We start from the raw sequence: 16769 nt of genomic DNA, 5'->3' as shown, positions 1-16769 counted from the left end.
AAATAAGATATGAATTTAAGGTGTTCATAGTGAACTTCATCATGGAAGAAAGTTTTGTGAAAATTCTAATGCTTTGTTTTGCTTAGAGGTAAGCTATGTTGTTCTCATTAATGTGTTTCTGTATTTTCTCATGTATGTGTTCCTGATGTCTGATAGGACCTAATTAGACTGATATATCCAACTGGAATATATCCTAGCATGTCTGGAAACTTTTTGCTTTCAGCCTTTGGTGAGATTATTGTTTGTATTGGAGCTTGAAATGAACAGATGCTAATGAGCTATACAACTTACAGTACTTCTATTTTCAAGGCTTCCCACACACGTCACAGGCTAGGGCTTAGAAATGTAGTATTTGCAATTATCATAGCTTCCTTTATAGGGAGCAGTACTGAATATCTCAGTGGTGATTTGGCTTTGGCTAGAAGATAGGGATTTTTTTTATTTTTTTTTTGTTCCCCCCCCCACACGCTTAACTAGTCCATAATTCAGCGAGCTGTTCTTTGTTTCTCCTCCATAAATCTTTCTTCTAATCCCTTTGCTTTGCCCTTTACTTATGCCATCCTTCTGCTTGCCCTTCAGTTGTTTTCAGTACTGCCTAGTCATCTTCTACTGTTTCTTAGTAATCCATGAGGAACAGCTGAGAGAGCTGGGGTTCAGTGTGAAGAAGAGAATGCTCTGGGGAGGCCTTAAAGGAGCTTCCAGTACCAGTCTTCTTTGCCCCTCTGCTCTGGTGAGACCCCACCTGGAATACTGCACTCAGCTCTGGAGTCCCCAGTACAGGAAAGATACGGACCTATTAGGGCAGGTCCAGAGGAGGGCCACGAAAATGATCAGAGGGCTAGAGCACCTCTCCTATAAAGAAGCGCTGAGAGAGTTGGGTTTCTTCAGCCTGGAGAAGAGAAGATGCCAGGGAGACCTTGTTGCAGCCTTTCAGTTCTTAAAAGGGGCCTAAAAGAAAGATGGGGGGAGAGTTTTTAGCAGGGCCTGTTGTGACAGGATGAAGGGTGATGGTTTTAAACTAAAAGAGGGGAGATTCAGGCTGGACATGGGGAAGACTTTTTACAGTGAAGGGTGATAAAACACTGGCACAGGTTTCCCAGAGGGGTGGTTGATGTGCCGTCCCTGAAGACATTCAAGGCCAGGCTGAGTGGGGTTCTGGGCAACCTGATATAGCTCAAGATGTCCCTGGAGGTTGCTGGAGGTTGGACTAGGTGACTTTTGAAGATCACTTCCAACCCAAACTGTTCTATGATTTTATGATTTATCTACGGTTGTGCATAGGTAGTTCTTCAAATATCTGAGAAAAAATTATTATGTTGGATCATCTAGGAAAATATCCGAGGCAGTAATTTTGTACCACTTCTAATTTCAGTGGTAGTTTAGGTGCTTGGTGTAGATCTGGCACACAACAGCCTGTGCGAATTCAGTTTCTAAGTGTGAAACTCCTTAGTTTTAGACATAACTTTCTCCTTTTTTTTTTTTAAGTATGATATTAAGGAGAGTGAAATTTAATGAACAGAAAAATGATAGACATCTGTAATTGGAAATCTCAAGAGTTGTAATATTGCAAATCTTAAAATTACTTGTATTGGGTATAAAAGAAGGAATTAATTTGACCTTTTAATGTAAAGTCATTTTCTGTCGTTTTAGTTAATAGCTAACTGAATAATCCTTCATTTTACAGGTGAATTATGGGAAAGTCTGCAATGAAAGCAGAAAGGGACTCAAATTCACCATCTCTTGTGGCTGTGATCCGGAGTTTGCCTTTGTACCATATGATAGTACCATTGCTGTTTACACAGTTTTCACAGGAGAACTGATAACTATGCTTAGAGGGCATTACACTGCTGTCAACTGCTGTGTATTTCAGCCTAATTTTCAGGTAAGTAAAGTACAAACTATTTCAGAGAACCTGAAGTATTTATGCAGATTGCCAAACTATTTGCACAGTAAGTGTTAAACTTTCAGGGATATGCTCTAATCAAAGATCTTGACATAAGAGGGAGTTCTGTGTCTTGTGTATCAAGCAAGAAAGGTTGGCTAAGTTATTGGGAGGACCCTTTCCATCTTGGATTCCTTTCAGTATGCATTTTGTCTCATACATAACTTTTCAATATACCTATATGATTTTTTTTTGGCTTATACTGTCACTAATGAATGGTATGCATTAAAGCTTTTGCCCGTTTTCTGTAAGACTGAAGAGGAGGCATTTGTCTTTCTCTGAGATACCCAACACTAATCATAGTTAGAAAGAGAAGTACATTTAGCTGAAGTGTACTAGCATTGCTCTCCTGTCCTGAGAATCTCTCAAGTACTTTGCAGAGGTGGTCTTGTTCAAATGCCTTTAGTTATACTAGTCAGTAAATGTATGAGCAGTTTGGATGAAGCGTTGGGAAGATGGTGAGCTTAAATTAAGCTGAGAACATTTCATCTAAGAAACACCATAGCATTGCAAGGACTCAGGTTGCTGACAGCCTTTTTTTCCTTTCCCAGCCCTTTATGTTTTTGGTTTGTTTTTTTTTTTCTTCTCCCTTGTGGTGAACCTTTCTTTTGTAATAAAAGACTTAGGGATAACCGCCTAATTTATTATGAGATACATTGCAACAGATTGTTCTTACGGATTGTGGTATGGCAAGAGCAGAGTAGATGTTAGTATGGCTTTTAAGGCTCTTAAATAATTGCCCTCAGGTGTTGAGGATTGTACTTAAGTTCCAGCTCCTCCTTTCTCATCTGAAATACTAAGCAGAAAGGGCATATGGATATCTTTTCATGACCTCTCATACAATATATCATAGAAGTGAATCTGGTAGCCCTTGCTTTCAGTCCAGGAACTTTAACTGAAACAATGTTTCCCTGTCACCAAGATGGACTTCACTGAAAGTTTTGCACGCCTTATGGCTGGACCAATAGAACCCAAGTTAATAAGCCTTGCTAGCCCTGGAAGGCAGCCTGGCATGAATAGGCAGTGAGATACTAGATCCACTGAAAGGTGGAATATTCACATTATAGCTAAGGCATATCTCTTCTGCACTGTTCTTGACTAGTTTAAAAAGCCCTTTGTATTTTTAAGAACAGTTTCCCAACAAAATTGCTAGTGTGTTTATATTAAGTCATCTTTGGTGTTCTTTTTGATAAGGCTGAAGAGGTGAGGCTCATTGAATCTCACTACAAGTCTGGCCCTGGAAATGCAAATGTTTTTATAGTGTCTCTATCTTGACTTTTAAGATCTTTAGTAAAGGATCACTCGTGTGCATGCTCACACAAGAACTGCATCAGCCGCTAGGACTATAGGTTTATGTTGACAAACACTTGATTCACATACCTGTTGCGGTTCCTAATTCTCTTTCAGAGTCATGCTTTTTCAAAATTCAGTTCTATATTTTAGAAGCACAAGTAGATTTTCTTTCTTTTCTTTCTTTTCTTTCTTTTCTCTGCTTTTGGGTGTATTAAACTGTATTAAGTTGTATTAAACTCTGATCGAATAACGTTGCTACAGTCAGTGTGCCAACACCACAGGTAGCGGTAGTGTTATTTTGACTGTGTTCAACACCTGTACTTCTAGTTAGCTCATTCTGTCTTGAGACAATTAAGTACATCCATCAGTCTTCATGTAATTACATGTAATTACTGATTTCCCAGTTAATATTCCTTTTCTGAGAATGCAGCAATTGGTAAAATTTATAGTAACTTGTTTTATTTTACTCTTGCAAGCAATTTTAAATCAGTATGTTTGAAAGTTATTCACAGCTGTGCATCTCTATTTTCAGGTACTAGTTGTAGATAAAATCAGTTTTACTTAACAAAACCTGCTTTGTAGCAAACCATGTTGAATGATCTTGTTTGTACTCTTATATCTTTACTCTGAAGTAACTGAATTATTTAATCACCTGTTCCATTGTCTTGTTTAGAATGAAAGAAAGTTAGTTCATTTGTATCTGTATCATTCCACTTTATTTTTTGCCCCTGAATGGCATATTGATTTACTTCTAACTCTGTAGTGCTTCAAAACATATTAAAACATAATTATCTTGTCTAAGAAAACTTCTGCTTGGTCTACTCTTCCAAGTTTCTCTGATATGTTATTCATCTAGTGGTGGAATACGTAGTAGGTGGTTTCTAGCACTTATTTATTAGCACATTTGATATTAGTACACTATCTTCATAGGAAACAAGGCCTACAACTTTTCTTTATAGTTTCTACCATTTCCATCTAGTATTGAGTCTCTTGTTAAGAGTTTTCTTGTATTGATAGTCTTCTAAACATTTTTGGCTGTCTTTAACCTTGCTGAGTGATATTTTTTTTTTTTTTGTCCTACCCACCCTCGCATTTGGTCCTTAGATATTCTTACTACTTTTCTGTGTGCTTAGAACTTCTGATTGCTGCCAGTCCTTTATGTTTTCTGTTCATTAATTGTACTACCTTACTTTTACCTCATACCTGGAATAGGATCTAAAAGGAACTTCATCTTTCCACCAATTATATATTTGAGGTGAGCAACTTCTTCTGTTTGCTCAAAACCATATCATCAAATATGTTCACTGATACATAAGCAACTACCTATTTGCAGTGCAATGACATTAGTTCTTTAGGTCCAAATTAATTAGCAGGTTTGTGTCTGAGGTATTGTGTGGTGCTATCTCCACAGAGTGGTGTGAGGTTTAGTTAATGTCTCTTTTGAGAACATTGGAATAGAGCCATAAAATACAATATGTTATTGTTGGCCTAAATTGTTCTTACGTAAATATCTCTGTAAAGTTAATAAGATGTTAGTCTGCTTGAGTAATAAGAACTGCAGAATTTGACCCTTTAATAAGAGCCATTAACTTAATAGGAGGTCGGTAATTTCAGGGGTGGTGTGGAAGAGGTAATCTTCATTGTGCAATCTCTTACATGATGTTTACTGTTGGATGTAATATACTAGGTACCATTGTGCCATATTAGCTGATTAAAATAATTTAAATAAACAGACAAGGAATGGCGTAAATCACCATGTGTGAATAACATGTCATAAGATTAGGTATGCATCAGGAAACAATTTTGCTTTAAATTTATAGATACTTCTATTGTTCAAGACATACCAATGACATTTACAAAGTTGTTTGGCAAATCCAGTGGTAGGCTAATAACTAAACATAACTGGTTAAATCAGGTCTCATTTGCAATCTTTCCTTGGAGTCGTAAAGCATAATATTTCCATATATTGTTCCATAAACATGTAGAACAATATATGTGTATGTCTTATACTACATCATGTACATACTGGCACTTCTTTTGACTGACTTTAGGAATGAGTCACCATTTCAGGCTGTAATCATTAATTGTAAGTATTACTCAACGCAGTGGATATTAACTGAAGATCTTGCAATGCCAGGATCAGAAAGTGAGACAGGTGGTAATAAAGACTAAATGGAAGTATGCTGATGTCACTAACATTGCTTATAAGCAGAGAATTTGGTGTGGGAAGAAGTTTTCAAGTTGTAATGATAATCTCTATCCTTTCAAAGACAGGAGGCTTGAGTAGACTATTACTGACATGATGAAGTGGGATTTGATTTGTGTGTTGGTGTAACTTTGACCTGTCTTTAGCAAGATAGGTAGAATATTTCTCTCATAAAATAATAAACACTAATCTTGCATGTGTTTTGTGTACAAACAACTTAATGCATGGGACCAGTTTAATCAAAGTCATCTCTTGAAGATTACCACATAAATACGTATTTATAGGAATTAGGCACTAAGTTCCTGCACTGTCAGCGTAATTCATAGAATCGTAGAATGGTTAGGGTTGGAAAAGACCTTAAGACCATCCAGTTCCAACCCTAGTGTGAGGGATGCCTCACACTAGACCACGTTGCTCAAGGCTCTGTCTAACCGGGCCTTGAACACCGCCAGGGATGGAGCATAAACTTCTTTAGGCAACCCGTTCCAGTGCCTCACCACCCTCACAGTAAAGAGCTTCTTCCTTGTATTTCACCTGAACTTCCCTGTTTAAGTTTGAACCCATTACCTCTTGACCTATCACTACAGCCCCTAATGAAGAGTCCTTCTCCAGCATACTTGTAGGCCCTTCAGATACTGGAAGGCTGCTAAGAGGTCCCACACAGCTTCTCTTCTCCAGGCTGAACAGCCCCAGCTTTCTCAGCCTGTCTTCATACAGGAGGTGCTATAGCCCCTGATCATCCTCGTGGCCCTCTCTGGACTTGTTCCCACAGCTCCGTGTCACTTTTGTTGATGGCACCAGAACTGCAGAAGATGGCATGGAGAAAACACAAGGATGGAAAGAGTTGTATGAGACAAAAGGGATAAAATTATGAAAGACAGAATAATTATCCCAATAGGAATGGAGCCCAAGATCTCATGGGAACGGCACTGTAATATTTCTTTACATGTTGGTTTCTCCCCTATTACAGAACAATTATAATGCAGATATCAGTCAAGATTTCAGATATCAAAGTCCTTAGAGTTTTTTATATAATTCATGCAGTTCTAGAATTAAATATGCATAATAAAGCAACTTTCTGCAAAGACAGAACTGAAATAATTTATTGAGCTTACATTGAATCAATGTATTAGTAATGTGCCCATATGCACGGAGTTGTTAGTTTAAGTGTAAAAGCCAACATGCTTAAAGTAGGGCTTTCTTATTATCAGCCTGAATACCAAAAAAATACTTGTATGTTTCACTCGGGGAGTATAAATTCATGGAAATACATGTTGTCAGACATTGCATATAACATGCAGGAGTATGATTCAAGATTGAAGGCATATGAGAATATCTTCATCCACGTTCATTTAAGTAGCACTTTGTAAAATAAAAGCATTATTAGTGCAAAATTTACTGTGAAGTTGGTGAAGTATTTCTCATTAGCAAAATTTCCTTAGTTTGAAGTGGCAGAGAAGTCTGTGTTTCATTAAATAAAGAAAGAAGAAAATTAAGCTGTATTTGACTGTTAGCTGTTTGCTGTAGAGACTGTTTGTTTCCATGTGTTTGCAGGGTGCCTTGCACAGTGGGATCTCAGTCCTTAGTTGCTACCATAGTTATTTATATTAAAAATAATAAATTAGTCTTTCTGATTTCTGCCTTCTCAACAGGGTACGGGCTTCAAACTGTCCTTTATTTGTTCTTTTTCTTCCATAGGCGTACTGAAAAAAACTTTACTTAATGTTTCTTTGTTCCATATGTATGTAATCTTAACATGTGTTACTAGATGCTTTTGAGTTGATTCATATTTTCTAATTATAATAAGGAATCTCTTCCCTGCCCCCACTTTTTTTCCCCTTCTCTATTGAACATAAATCATTTCTTAAGCTTCCTTACTTGAAATGTCTTCTCAGGAAACATGAGAGAGCAAAGAATAAAAGTGAATTTAAGCAATAAAGTTCGCTTAAACGTGGGTAGTACTCTTTTAGTGAGCAATCTGGGAATTATGTTGTGGCATATTATTTAAAATACCGTTTATCAAGATTACAGTACAAATTAGAGATTGCATGTTTATCTTTATTTTAAAATAAATCTTTCAGACATCTGTATTCCCAGCATTATATCTATGTCACTGTTCAATAAGTTCATGTAAAAGTAATTTTTGCTTACTTTTTTAAAGGAACTTTATAGTGGTAGCAGAGATTGCAATATCCTTGCATGGATACCAGCTCTTCGAGAGCCAGTTCCTGATGATGCTTCTGAAAAGGTAATGAATTTGTGAGTTTGAACTATATTTTTCACAGGTGTTATACTTGGAGAGGTGGTGTGGAAATTAAATAGAAATTGTGTTTTACCATCAAAATCTGTAATAATTCCTAATTAAGAGAAGAATTGTCCATTATTTCTGCATAATTTTTGGTTGTCGTGGAGTTTCAGGAGGGTGTTTTCTTTCAGAGTCTGTAAAATCTTTAGCAAACTTCTCGCTTTTCAGTTACTTAAAAGTAGTACTTGTCATTTGGTTATCAGTCTTTCAGTGTCTATTTAGCTTCCTTAATATCCACACTGTTTTCTGTAGTTAACGCTATTTAGGAATTGAAGAGGTGCCAAAAACTGTGTTTTAAATTGTTTAAGAACATCCTGTGTATTAAACAGTAAGATTAGGGGTACTACATTTCATACACAAATATTTTGATGCGGAAATTTAATGAAGAAGATTCTAAGCAAGCTTATTTTAGTGTCTGAGGCAAGAAATTCAGGTTGTTACTAGGAAGATAATCTGCAACACTGGTTTCCAAAACAGTACTTTATCTCTCTTAGTATTAGAACTGGACAATAAACATTTCAGTGAGCAGCTAGAAGAGGAAAAGTTACAGATTTTAAGGAGCTGAAGCCATTCATGGAATTGGAATCTGGCAAACTGTACTAATGTCAGAAAAACCAAGCTATGTGAATGTTTTGGATCATAGAATACAAAAATTCTACTTTACAAGATTTCTGAAATGTTCCATTTTGGAAGGGGGAATAAGGATAAAATTTTTTTAAATGCTTATTTTGCTTTGAAGACAACCTGTTTCAAAACTATCCTACACTTGAGCAAAGAAGAAAAAAAAGTCGCATTCAAAGGTTAGATACCCCAAACCCAAGATGTGTTCAGTTGACCTGAAAAAAAGTATTTTTGTTATAACTGAGAATTTTGATGTGTGAATTTGTTTTTTTTTTGTGTTGGTATGAAAATAAAAACCAGACAACAGTGAGATTATTTACCCAGCTCTGATTAGAACTGCCCCTTTAAATTTGATATGATGAAGCTATGTAAAATGTGCCATTGTGTTGAAATCTGTTAAGCTACAGCTGCTCTTTGCAAATGTCTAGATGAGCATTGCTTCTGAAGAGAAGCATTTCTGCTGTTCAAGGCCACTAGTTCCTGATCCTTCTTATGTACTATGAAGCCATTTGAGTGCCTATATGACCAGCAATCCAGGATAGAAACAAACAAGAGAAATTCCACGCCATGTCACTGTGATTCAGTGCATTACCTAGCTGCACAAACCCTTTAGCTTTACCCTGGGGTCTGAAGTGTGAATTGGTTATTGATGTGGGTGGAGGTCAGGGCTGCTTCTTGAGACAGTATCCTCAGTTATGCTGGGCCAACAAAATAATGACTTAAAATCAGTGATGCAAAACAAACACAGTAATGTCCATCTGCTGTATTTTGTACCAGACACTTCTAGTCAGTGCTCCAGATATTCTTTTGTAGAAATTTGAGTTAGAGTATTATTTCTTTTCATCATTCATCCTGTCTCTAATCAGTAGAATGCTAAATAAGTAGTTAAAAAAAAATCCAGTACTCATAAGAGACACAACAGTTTGTCTTCATATAGTAATTTGAGAAATGCCATAAGCATTGCCTCTATTTGATTTTAGTATTTCTAATTAAGCAAACCCCTGAGTGAATTTTTGTTTTCTTTAGTCTCTGCCTCAACAGCATTTAAATCCAGCATATGAAGACGCATGGAGCAGCAGTGATGATGAAGGCTGAATTTCAGTTATGTGGTGATATGCAGTTGACGTTCAGGCACTGCGTTCACAGGCTTCATCTACAGATTTGGATAATGTCTTATAAATTACAACTGGATTTTTGGTACAGTTCTGTTAGGGCAAGTTATTTTGGAAATAAGTTTCCACTGTTCTGTGTTTTTCCTTCACTTTTAAAGGTTTGCTTTTTCATATTTACGGACTTTTATACTTAGCTTTACACATTGGTATTCTTTATTCAGTTTTGAATATCTGATGAAAGAAAAGTCCCTTGGCAACAGTAAATACTGCACTGCTTCTGGGGTCACTAATATATAAGGAAATAATACCTTCATTCCCAAGAGGCATGCTACAGAAGATTTTGCGTGAAATAGGACTAGTTCAGGGGTACTTCCATCTTATTTTTATCAGTGTCTAGATGAAACAGACCAGCATTCGTTTTCAATGGATGTTGACTGTGGGAGCCAACAGGATTTTATGTCTGTTCTTTTGCTTTTTCAGTTTAGCCTACGTTACTGCACAAATGCAGTAATTCAGTTCAGAAAGAGGTATAGCTGAGATCATCTATTCAAGATTTATGTGGTGATCCTATCAGTTAGTATTTGAATCTGTCCCAGAAAGTTAAGAATAGAAAGTAGTTTAGAGTTTTTGTTGCTTCTGTTAGCAGGTTTTAAGATCAGACTCCATGTATGAATCTCTCACACTTCTCTAGCCAGTATGAAAAATTCATGCACAAACACAGGCTTGAGGTACAGTACAAGGCAGAGAGTGAATCACACTTCAAGGTAGGAATATCAAATGTAGCCCTCCAAAATTCTGAATCTGTGAATTTCCTCCGTTTTGAAAGGAGACGCTTTGTGAGGTTATTGTCTCATCTCAGTTGCTAGTTTGTGCAGTCACCAAGCAGAGAGCGGAGTTAGAGGTTCCCAGCAGCTGTAGATGCAGCTGTATAGATAAGAACTTCCTTCCAAAGCAGAGCAGATGCTAGGACCACAGATTTGTACACAAGGAAAAAATATTGTAAAAATAAATGAAAGATAATAATTTAATCTTTGTATAGTGTGTATTATTTCTGATTAGTACTCATTTTATTCACTGTGCCTCTGTATTTCAATATGAATGCAAGGTATGTCAATCTACAGTCTAACACTGTAAAAATGATACAAAGCAAGGAGTGGGCATATCAAGAGATGCTGTAATTAAACAAGCTTCGTATGCAGTGCATTTTTGCTAGGAAACGCCCACTATTAAGTGGATAGCTGCAGGGTGGAAGGCTTCCAGAAGTTTTGGCTGGAGTTAACCAGCATGACACTGTCACTTTACAGGAATAGAGAAAATAATTTTTTATTTATTTTTTTTCTCCAAATTAGTTTTCATTAGCATGATGGCTGTTCCCTCTAAAACTGGGGAATAAATTTTGAGAAAATACAACACATTGACTTTTGTCTTGATAAGGATGAACCTTTTGCATGTTGTAATTGTGCATATGATTTGTATATGCAAACTGGAAAGCATGTATTTACTATTTGAATTTCTAAAAATGTGCTTAGTAAATTATAGAGCTAGTTATCAAAGATTTTTTTTTTTGTTGTCAGTTTTCAGTTATCTGTAATGTCACTATAACTGGTGTTGGTCTCAAACAAAAGCCCACCACATAACCAGATCTGTGCTGGACAAGGAATGATATATAAAATGGGAGAGGTAGAAAAATTCCATTTATTAAAAAAAGGTGGTACAAAAATTAAACCTGCAAATAAGAATGTTGTATTCTCCTGGGTTTGGGTTGTTGTGATTTTTTGTTTGTTTTTTTTTTCTTTGAATGACATTTTCTCAAATTAATTTATTTTCTTGTGCTTTAAGTACCACAATTATGGAGATTACAAAGGACTACTGTAGCTAATCTAGTCCAACCTCCCTGCTTAAAACACAGTCATGTATACAGGTTTCTCAGGTTTGTGTCCAGTCAAGCTGTGAGTATCTCTACAACCTACAAATCTGTTCTGGTATTTGAGCATTATTAGACTAAAAGTTTCCTCTTAGATTTAAATGGAGTTTTCTGTATTTTGGATTGCAACGATTGTGTCTTCCCCATTCCTGGATACCACTTAGAATCTGACTTCCTCTTCCATACTGTCCTTTTCCCTGGATCCATCAGGTATTTCTTCACATTTGTAAGATTCCCCTCTGCCTTTTCTTACCCAGGCAGAACAGTCCCAGTTCTTTCAGCCTCTCCTGGTAGGAAGAATCAGCTCCCTCAACCTGCTGACATCACTTTTCCTAATGTAGCTCAGGTTGCTGTTGGCTGCCTTTGCTGCAAGGGTACATTTCTGCCCCTTTAGTATCAACTAGGAGTGCTGCGTCATTTCCTAGAGCTGCCTTCCAGCAGGTTGGTCCCTGGCCTCTCCTGGTCCATGGCCTTTTTCCTCCCTGGATGCAGGATTTGATATCTGCATGTATTGAACATCATGAGATTCCTGTCTGCATATTTGTCCAGTCTGTTGCTACCTCTGAATGGTAGCAGCACAACCATCTGGTGTAACAAGCACTCCACCCAGTCTTGTATCATATCATGTGTATCAAACTTGTTGAAGACACATCTGGTTTTATCATCAAGGTCATTAATGAAGATATTAAATGTGACTGGATCCAGTATTGCCCCTTGGGGTACACCACTAGTGACTGGACTTTGTGTCACTGGTTGCGAAGCCTCTAGGCCTGACCCTTCACCATTTTTCAGTCTTACTGTCCACTTACCTATTCTTTACTTCGTCATCTGTAAGGGTGTTATGTGAGACTGTCAGGAACCTTTCTAAAACAGAGGTAGATACCATCGACTGTTTTTTACTCATCCACCAAGCTAGATACTGTATTGTAGAAGTCTGTCAGATTGGTAAATCATGATGTTCCCTTCATAAATTTAGGCTGACTGATACAGTCTTTGTCCTTTATGCGTCTGGTAGTGGTTTCCAGGATGATTTGCTCCATCACCTTCTCAGGGATGGAAGTGAGGTTCACTGACCTGTGTTTTATGGATCTTACTTCTTAAAGACATAGGTGAGTTTCACTAGCAAGATCTCCAGTCACACTGCCCAAGTCACAGAATGCAAAGGGAGAATGAAGAACTGCCTGCTGTGGATCAGGTTTGAGATCATCTAAGGAACCTGAAAGTGCACAAATCCATGTGATCTAAAGAAATGTGTCTATGGGTCCTGAGAGATCAGGCAGGTGTAGTTGCCAAGCCATTATCCATCATGGTTGAGTATCTGTGGCAGTTCAGTGAAGTTCCTGCTTACTAGAGAAGGGGAAACAGAACCCCTATTTTTAAAAAGGGGGAAAAAAGGAAGACCTGGGAAACTACAGACCAGTCAGTCTCGCCTCGGTGCCCAGCAAGATCATGGAGCAGATCCTCCTGGAAAATATGCTAAGGCACATAGAAAATAAGGGGATGATTGGCGATAGCCCCCATGGCTTCACTAAGGGCAAATTATGCCTGAACAATTTGGTGCCCTTCTATGACGGGGGGGGATAGATTTGGTGGATAAAGGAAAAGTGACTGATGTCATGTACCTGGACTTGTGCAAGGCACTGTCTCACATGACATCCTTGTCCCTAAACAGGAGAGACATAAATTTGATGAATGGACCACCTAGCACATAAGGAATTGGCTGGATGCCCACAAACAGAGAGTTGTGGTCAATGGCTCAGTCTCCAGCTGGAGACCAGTAATGAGTGATGTCCCTCAGGGATCAGTGTTGGGACCAATCTTGTTCAATATCTTTGTCAGTGACATGGACAGTGGGATTAGGTGCGCCCTCAGCAAATTTATTAATGATACCAAACTCTGTGGTGTGTTTGATATGCTGGAGGGAAGGGATGTCATGCAGAAGGACCTGGACAGGCCTGAGAGGTGGCCAGTGCCAACTTCATGAAGTTCAACAAGGCCAAGTACAAGGTCCTGCACCCAGGTTGGGGCAATCCCAGGCACAAATACAAGTTGGGCAGAGAATGAATTGAGAGCAGCCCTGAGGAGAAGTACTTGGAGGTGTTGGTTGACATGAAGCTCAAAATGAGCTAGTAGCATGTGCTTGCAGCTCGGAAAGCCAACAGTATCCTGGGCTTCATCAAGAGAATTGTGACCAGCAGGTCAAGGGAGGTGATTCTTCCCCTCTGTTCTGTTTGTATGAGAACCCAACTGCAGTTCTAGGGCCCCCAAGATGAGAGTGACATGGACCTGCTTGAGCAAGTCCAGAGGAGGCCGTGAAGATGCTGAGGGGACTGGAGCACCTCTCCCATGAAGACAGGCTGAGAAAGATGGGCTGGTTCAGCCTGGAGAAGAGAAGGCTCTGGGGCCACCTTAGAGCAGCTTCCAGTGCCTAAAGGTGGCCTACAAGAAATTTAGAGAAGGGCTTTTTATAAGAGCAACTAGTGACAGAACAGAGGGTGATGGCTTTAAACTGAAAGAGGGTAGATTTAAATTAGATGAGGCAATTGTTTTCTATGAGGGTGCTGAGGCCCTGGCACAGGTTGCCCAGAGAAGCTGTGGCTGCCCCATCCCTGGCAGTGTTCAAGGCCAGGTTGGACAGGGCTTGGAGCAACCTGATCTAGTGAAAGGTGTCCCTGCCTGTGACAAGGGGGTTGGAACAACATGATCTTTACAGTCCCTTCCAACCCAAAACATACTATTATTTTTGATTCTATGACCCTGGCTTTCTTTCAGTCCTCAGAAACCTCCCCTGTGTACTGTGACTTTTCCAAGATAACTGAGAATGGGTTTGCAATGACATCATGACCAGTTCATGTAAGCGTTTCTCCATCAAGAGTATGCTTTCCTTGCTGCAGACTTAATAGTGGTCTTGGGAACCTCGGGTTGCTGAAGTTCAGTCTTACCATTAAAGACTGTTGTGAAGAAGCATTGAGTACCTCGGCCTTTTATGTGCCCTTTGCATCCAATTCCGCTCCTCCATTTAGCAGCAAGATCACATTTTTCCTGAAGTCTTTCTTTTGCTGCTTTTATACCTACAGGTATACTGTAGGTTTTAGTTTTGCTTTTCATATTTCTCACCAGATATAACCCCAGGTGGGTTTTGGCTTTCCTAACCCTGTCTATGTGTGCTAAAGTAGTTTCTCTATATTCTTCCATGTTTCCACCTCTTGTATGCTTCCTTTCTGCATTTGACTTTTCTCAGGAGCTCCTTTTTCATGTATGGGTACATCCTTCCATCTTTGCTTTGTTTCCTTTGTGTGGGGATGGACCATCCTTGAAAATCAACCAGCTTCATGAACCCTCCTTCTCATCAGGGCTGTATCTCATGGAATTCTTCCAAACAACTCCCTGGATTTATCTGGAAATGTGGAAACTTTCTTTTATGCTTTTATGTGGCTCATTTTCATACTGTTGCTGAATAAATTTTTGTGTATCAGTTTTGTGTATGTTGCATCATGAATGTGACATGGGATTCAGCCAAGGGGAGGTGGGCTGGGGATTATTTTCTCTAGTATCTATTCATCCAGGCATCTCTTTTTGTTTAATGTCTAAAGCTGTCCCAAACAATTCAAAATAGAAATTAGTTGCCTTGGGGGCTTATTACTCCTACTAACAGCTAATGTTTTTTACACAGAAATCTTTCCGAATTCTCTTCTGGTATAATGATGTCATTAATCTCCCTCTTCACTGTTGTCTTTTTGGGGAAATGAAAAACATCTGTCATATCAAGGCAAGAATCCAGACACATTTTTCTTCAATCCAGCACCTGCAAATCCTCCATGTAATGGCAGTAGCCAATAGGTGGGTCTTAGTTTGCCAGGTTTGAAACCTCTTGGTACTAGCCAACATCTCAAATGCAAATTTCTGTGAAAATTCTACTTTGAATGATGACATATTTTTTATGATTTCCTTAAGTACTTCTAGTTTTCTGTAAATATATAATTTTTTTCCAGAAAAAAAATATTATATTTTATTTCTGTTGCATTCTTATAATGGCTTTACTCAATTACTAAGTAAAGTGTTGGTACTTCAAAATGAAACATTTTGAAGGGTGGTGAAGGTATGCTGTATATTATTTTTCACTGGAAAGAACCAAGTACTAAGCCACTGGTGTCAGCTGCAACTGTGCATGTCTTGCTTGTGTGTAAGTTAAATATGATAATTAAATCTGAGTCTTCCTCTTCATTCCTGCCTATTCTGCTTCTGTGCTTCCAGAATGTATTTTTATACTATCAGAGCTCTTTCAGAGCCAGAAACATAGCAAGTGGTGTACTATAGACTTAGTTGCACTTCCCATCCTTATGTCAGTAAGGGAACTAAAAAAACACATTTGAAAATCCAGTCCGGTGTTGAAAGGGGTGTTGTATTCATGCTGAAGTAAAGCTGCTCACTTGAGAGGCAGCTAGCTGATAGCTGCGTTCTTAGTTCTTGTTAAAAATAGTAAGAAAAGTTCAGACTGTAAAGAGAGCACTTGAGCTGGAATAGACTGCACTCTTACCTCAGTAGCAGTAGTGGGATTTAGTAGTCACACTCTGTATCAGAATAGGTAGAGAAATGCTTTCATCTTTTCAGGCCATTCTGGGAATTGACTGTTGCTTGGAAGATTTGCTTTGCCTGCCAAGGCAGAGACTTTTATTTGAGCTTGATATAGCAGGCACCAAAAAAGGGAAAAGAATTTATTTGTTCTTATAAGAGATCAAAGAACTTCCTTTCCCTTGTAGCCTAAGCAGACCATGGAGGTGGGAATCAGTCTGAGCCAGCCCAGGGGAAGAAATCCAGGGAGCCTAAGACAAGCCTTCTTCAGCTTGAGCAAAAGTTGTGTTCTGTAGAGACAGTAGGATAGGACTGTAACTATTCATATCTAGGTTATAATGCTCAGAAAGGATTGAGACATCCAAGCAAAAACCTGCTTCTTTTCCTCCCCTCCTGTAAGCAGACCTAGAAGAAAGCATTAGCACATGAGAATTTAAATATGGTTAACTCACTAGTATTTGGAAGAACAAGTTAGCACCACGTACTTACCTTCCTTTGCCCTTTTCTTTATCCCACGTTTACTGACTCCTCGGTTCAGGCTGAAAAGACTGAAACTGTAGGGATTTGTTTGCCACCTTTTTTTGTATTGTTTGGATCTGTAATCAGGCCAGCCTTCTACCCACACAAGACATCTGGGGTTTGTTGGGGTTTTTTTTTGTTGGTTTGGTTTTGAAGTTTTTTTTAATCAACAAGTTCCTCATATGCTCAGGCAGGGTTAGGGCCCAGAATATAAGACACTTGTCACTGTAAAGCTGAAAAAGTCTTAGATATGGTAACATCAATAGAATTAACGA

The 16769-nt window shown here is 38.5% G+C and overlaps 1 protein-coding gene across 5 annotated transcripts in view; it reads left to right on the top strand.

Moving 5' to 3' along the window:
• ERCC8 (ERCC excision repair 8, CSA ubiquitin ligase complex subunit) overlaps positions 1–9631 on the top strand; it is a 28907-nt gene extending 19276 nt beyond the window's left edge. For all 5 annotated transcript variants that reach the window (XM_057402694.1, XM_057402692.1, XM_057402697.1 and 2 more), the window contains 3 exons: positions 1685–1882; positions 7603–7689; positions 9394–9631. In XM_057402694.1, the coding sequence (XP_057258677.1) occupies positions 1685–1882; positions 7603–7689; positions 9394–9462 (354 nt within the window). In that variant the 3' untranslated portion in view covers positions 9463–9631. The remainder of the gene's footprint in view (positions 1–1684; positions 1883–7602; positions 7690–9393) is intronic.
• The last annotated feature ends 7138 nt before the right edge of the window (positions 9632–16769 follow it).

This window comes from Pezoporus wallicus, unplaced genomic scaffold (assembly GCF_028554395.1).
Source record: "Pezoporus wallicus isolate ANWC-B61680 ecotype Strahan unplaced genomic scaffold, APGP_CSIRO_Pwel_v1 contig_2870, whole genome shotgun sequence".
Classification (NCBI taxonomy): Eukaryota; Metazoa; Chordata; class Aves; order Psittaciformes; family Psittacidae; genus Pezoporus; species Pezoporus wallicus.
The sequence above is the reverse complement of the archived record's forward strand: the minus strand, read 5'-3'. Positions and strand labels throughout refer to the sequence as shown.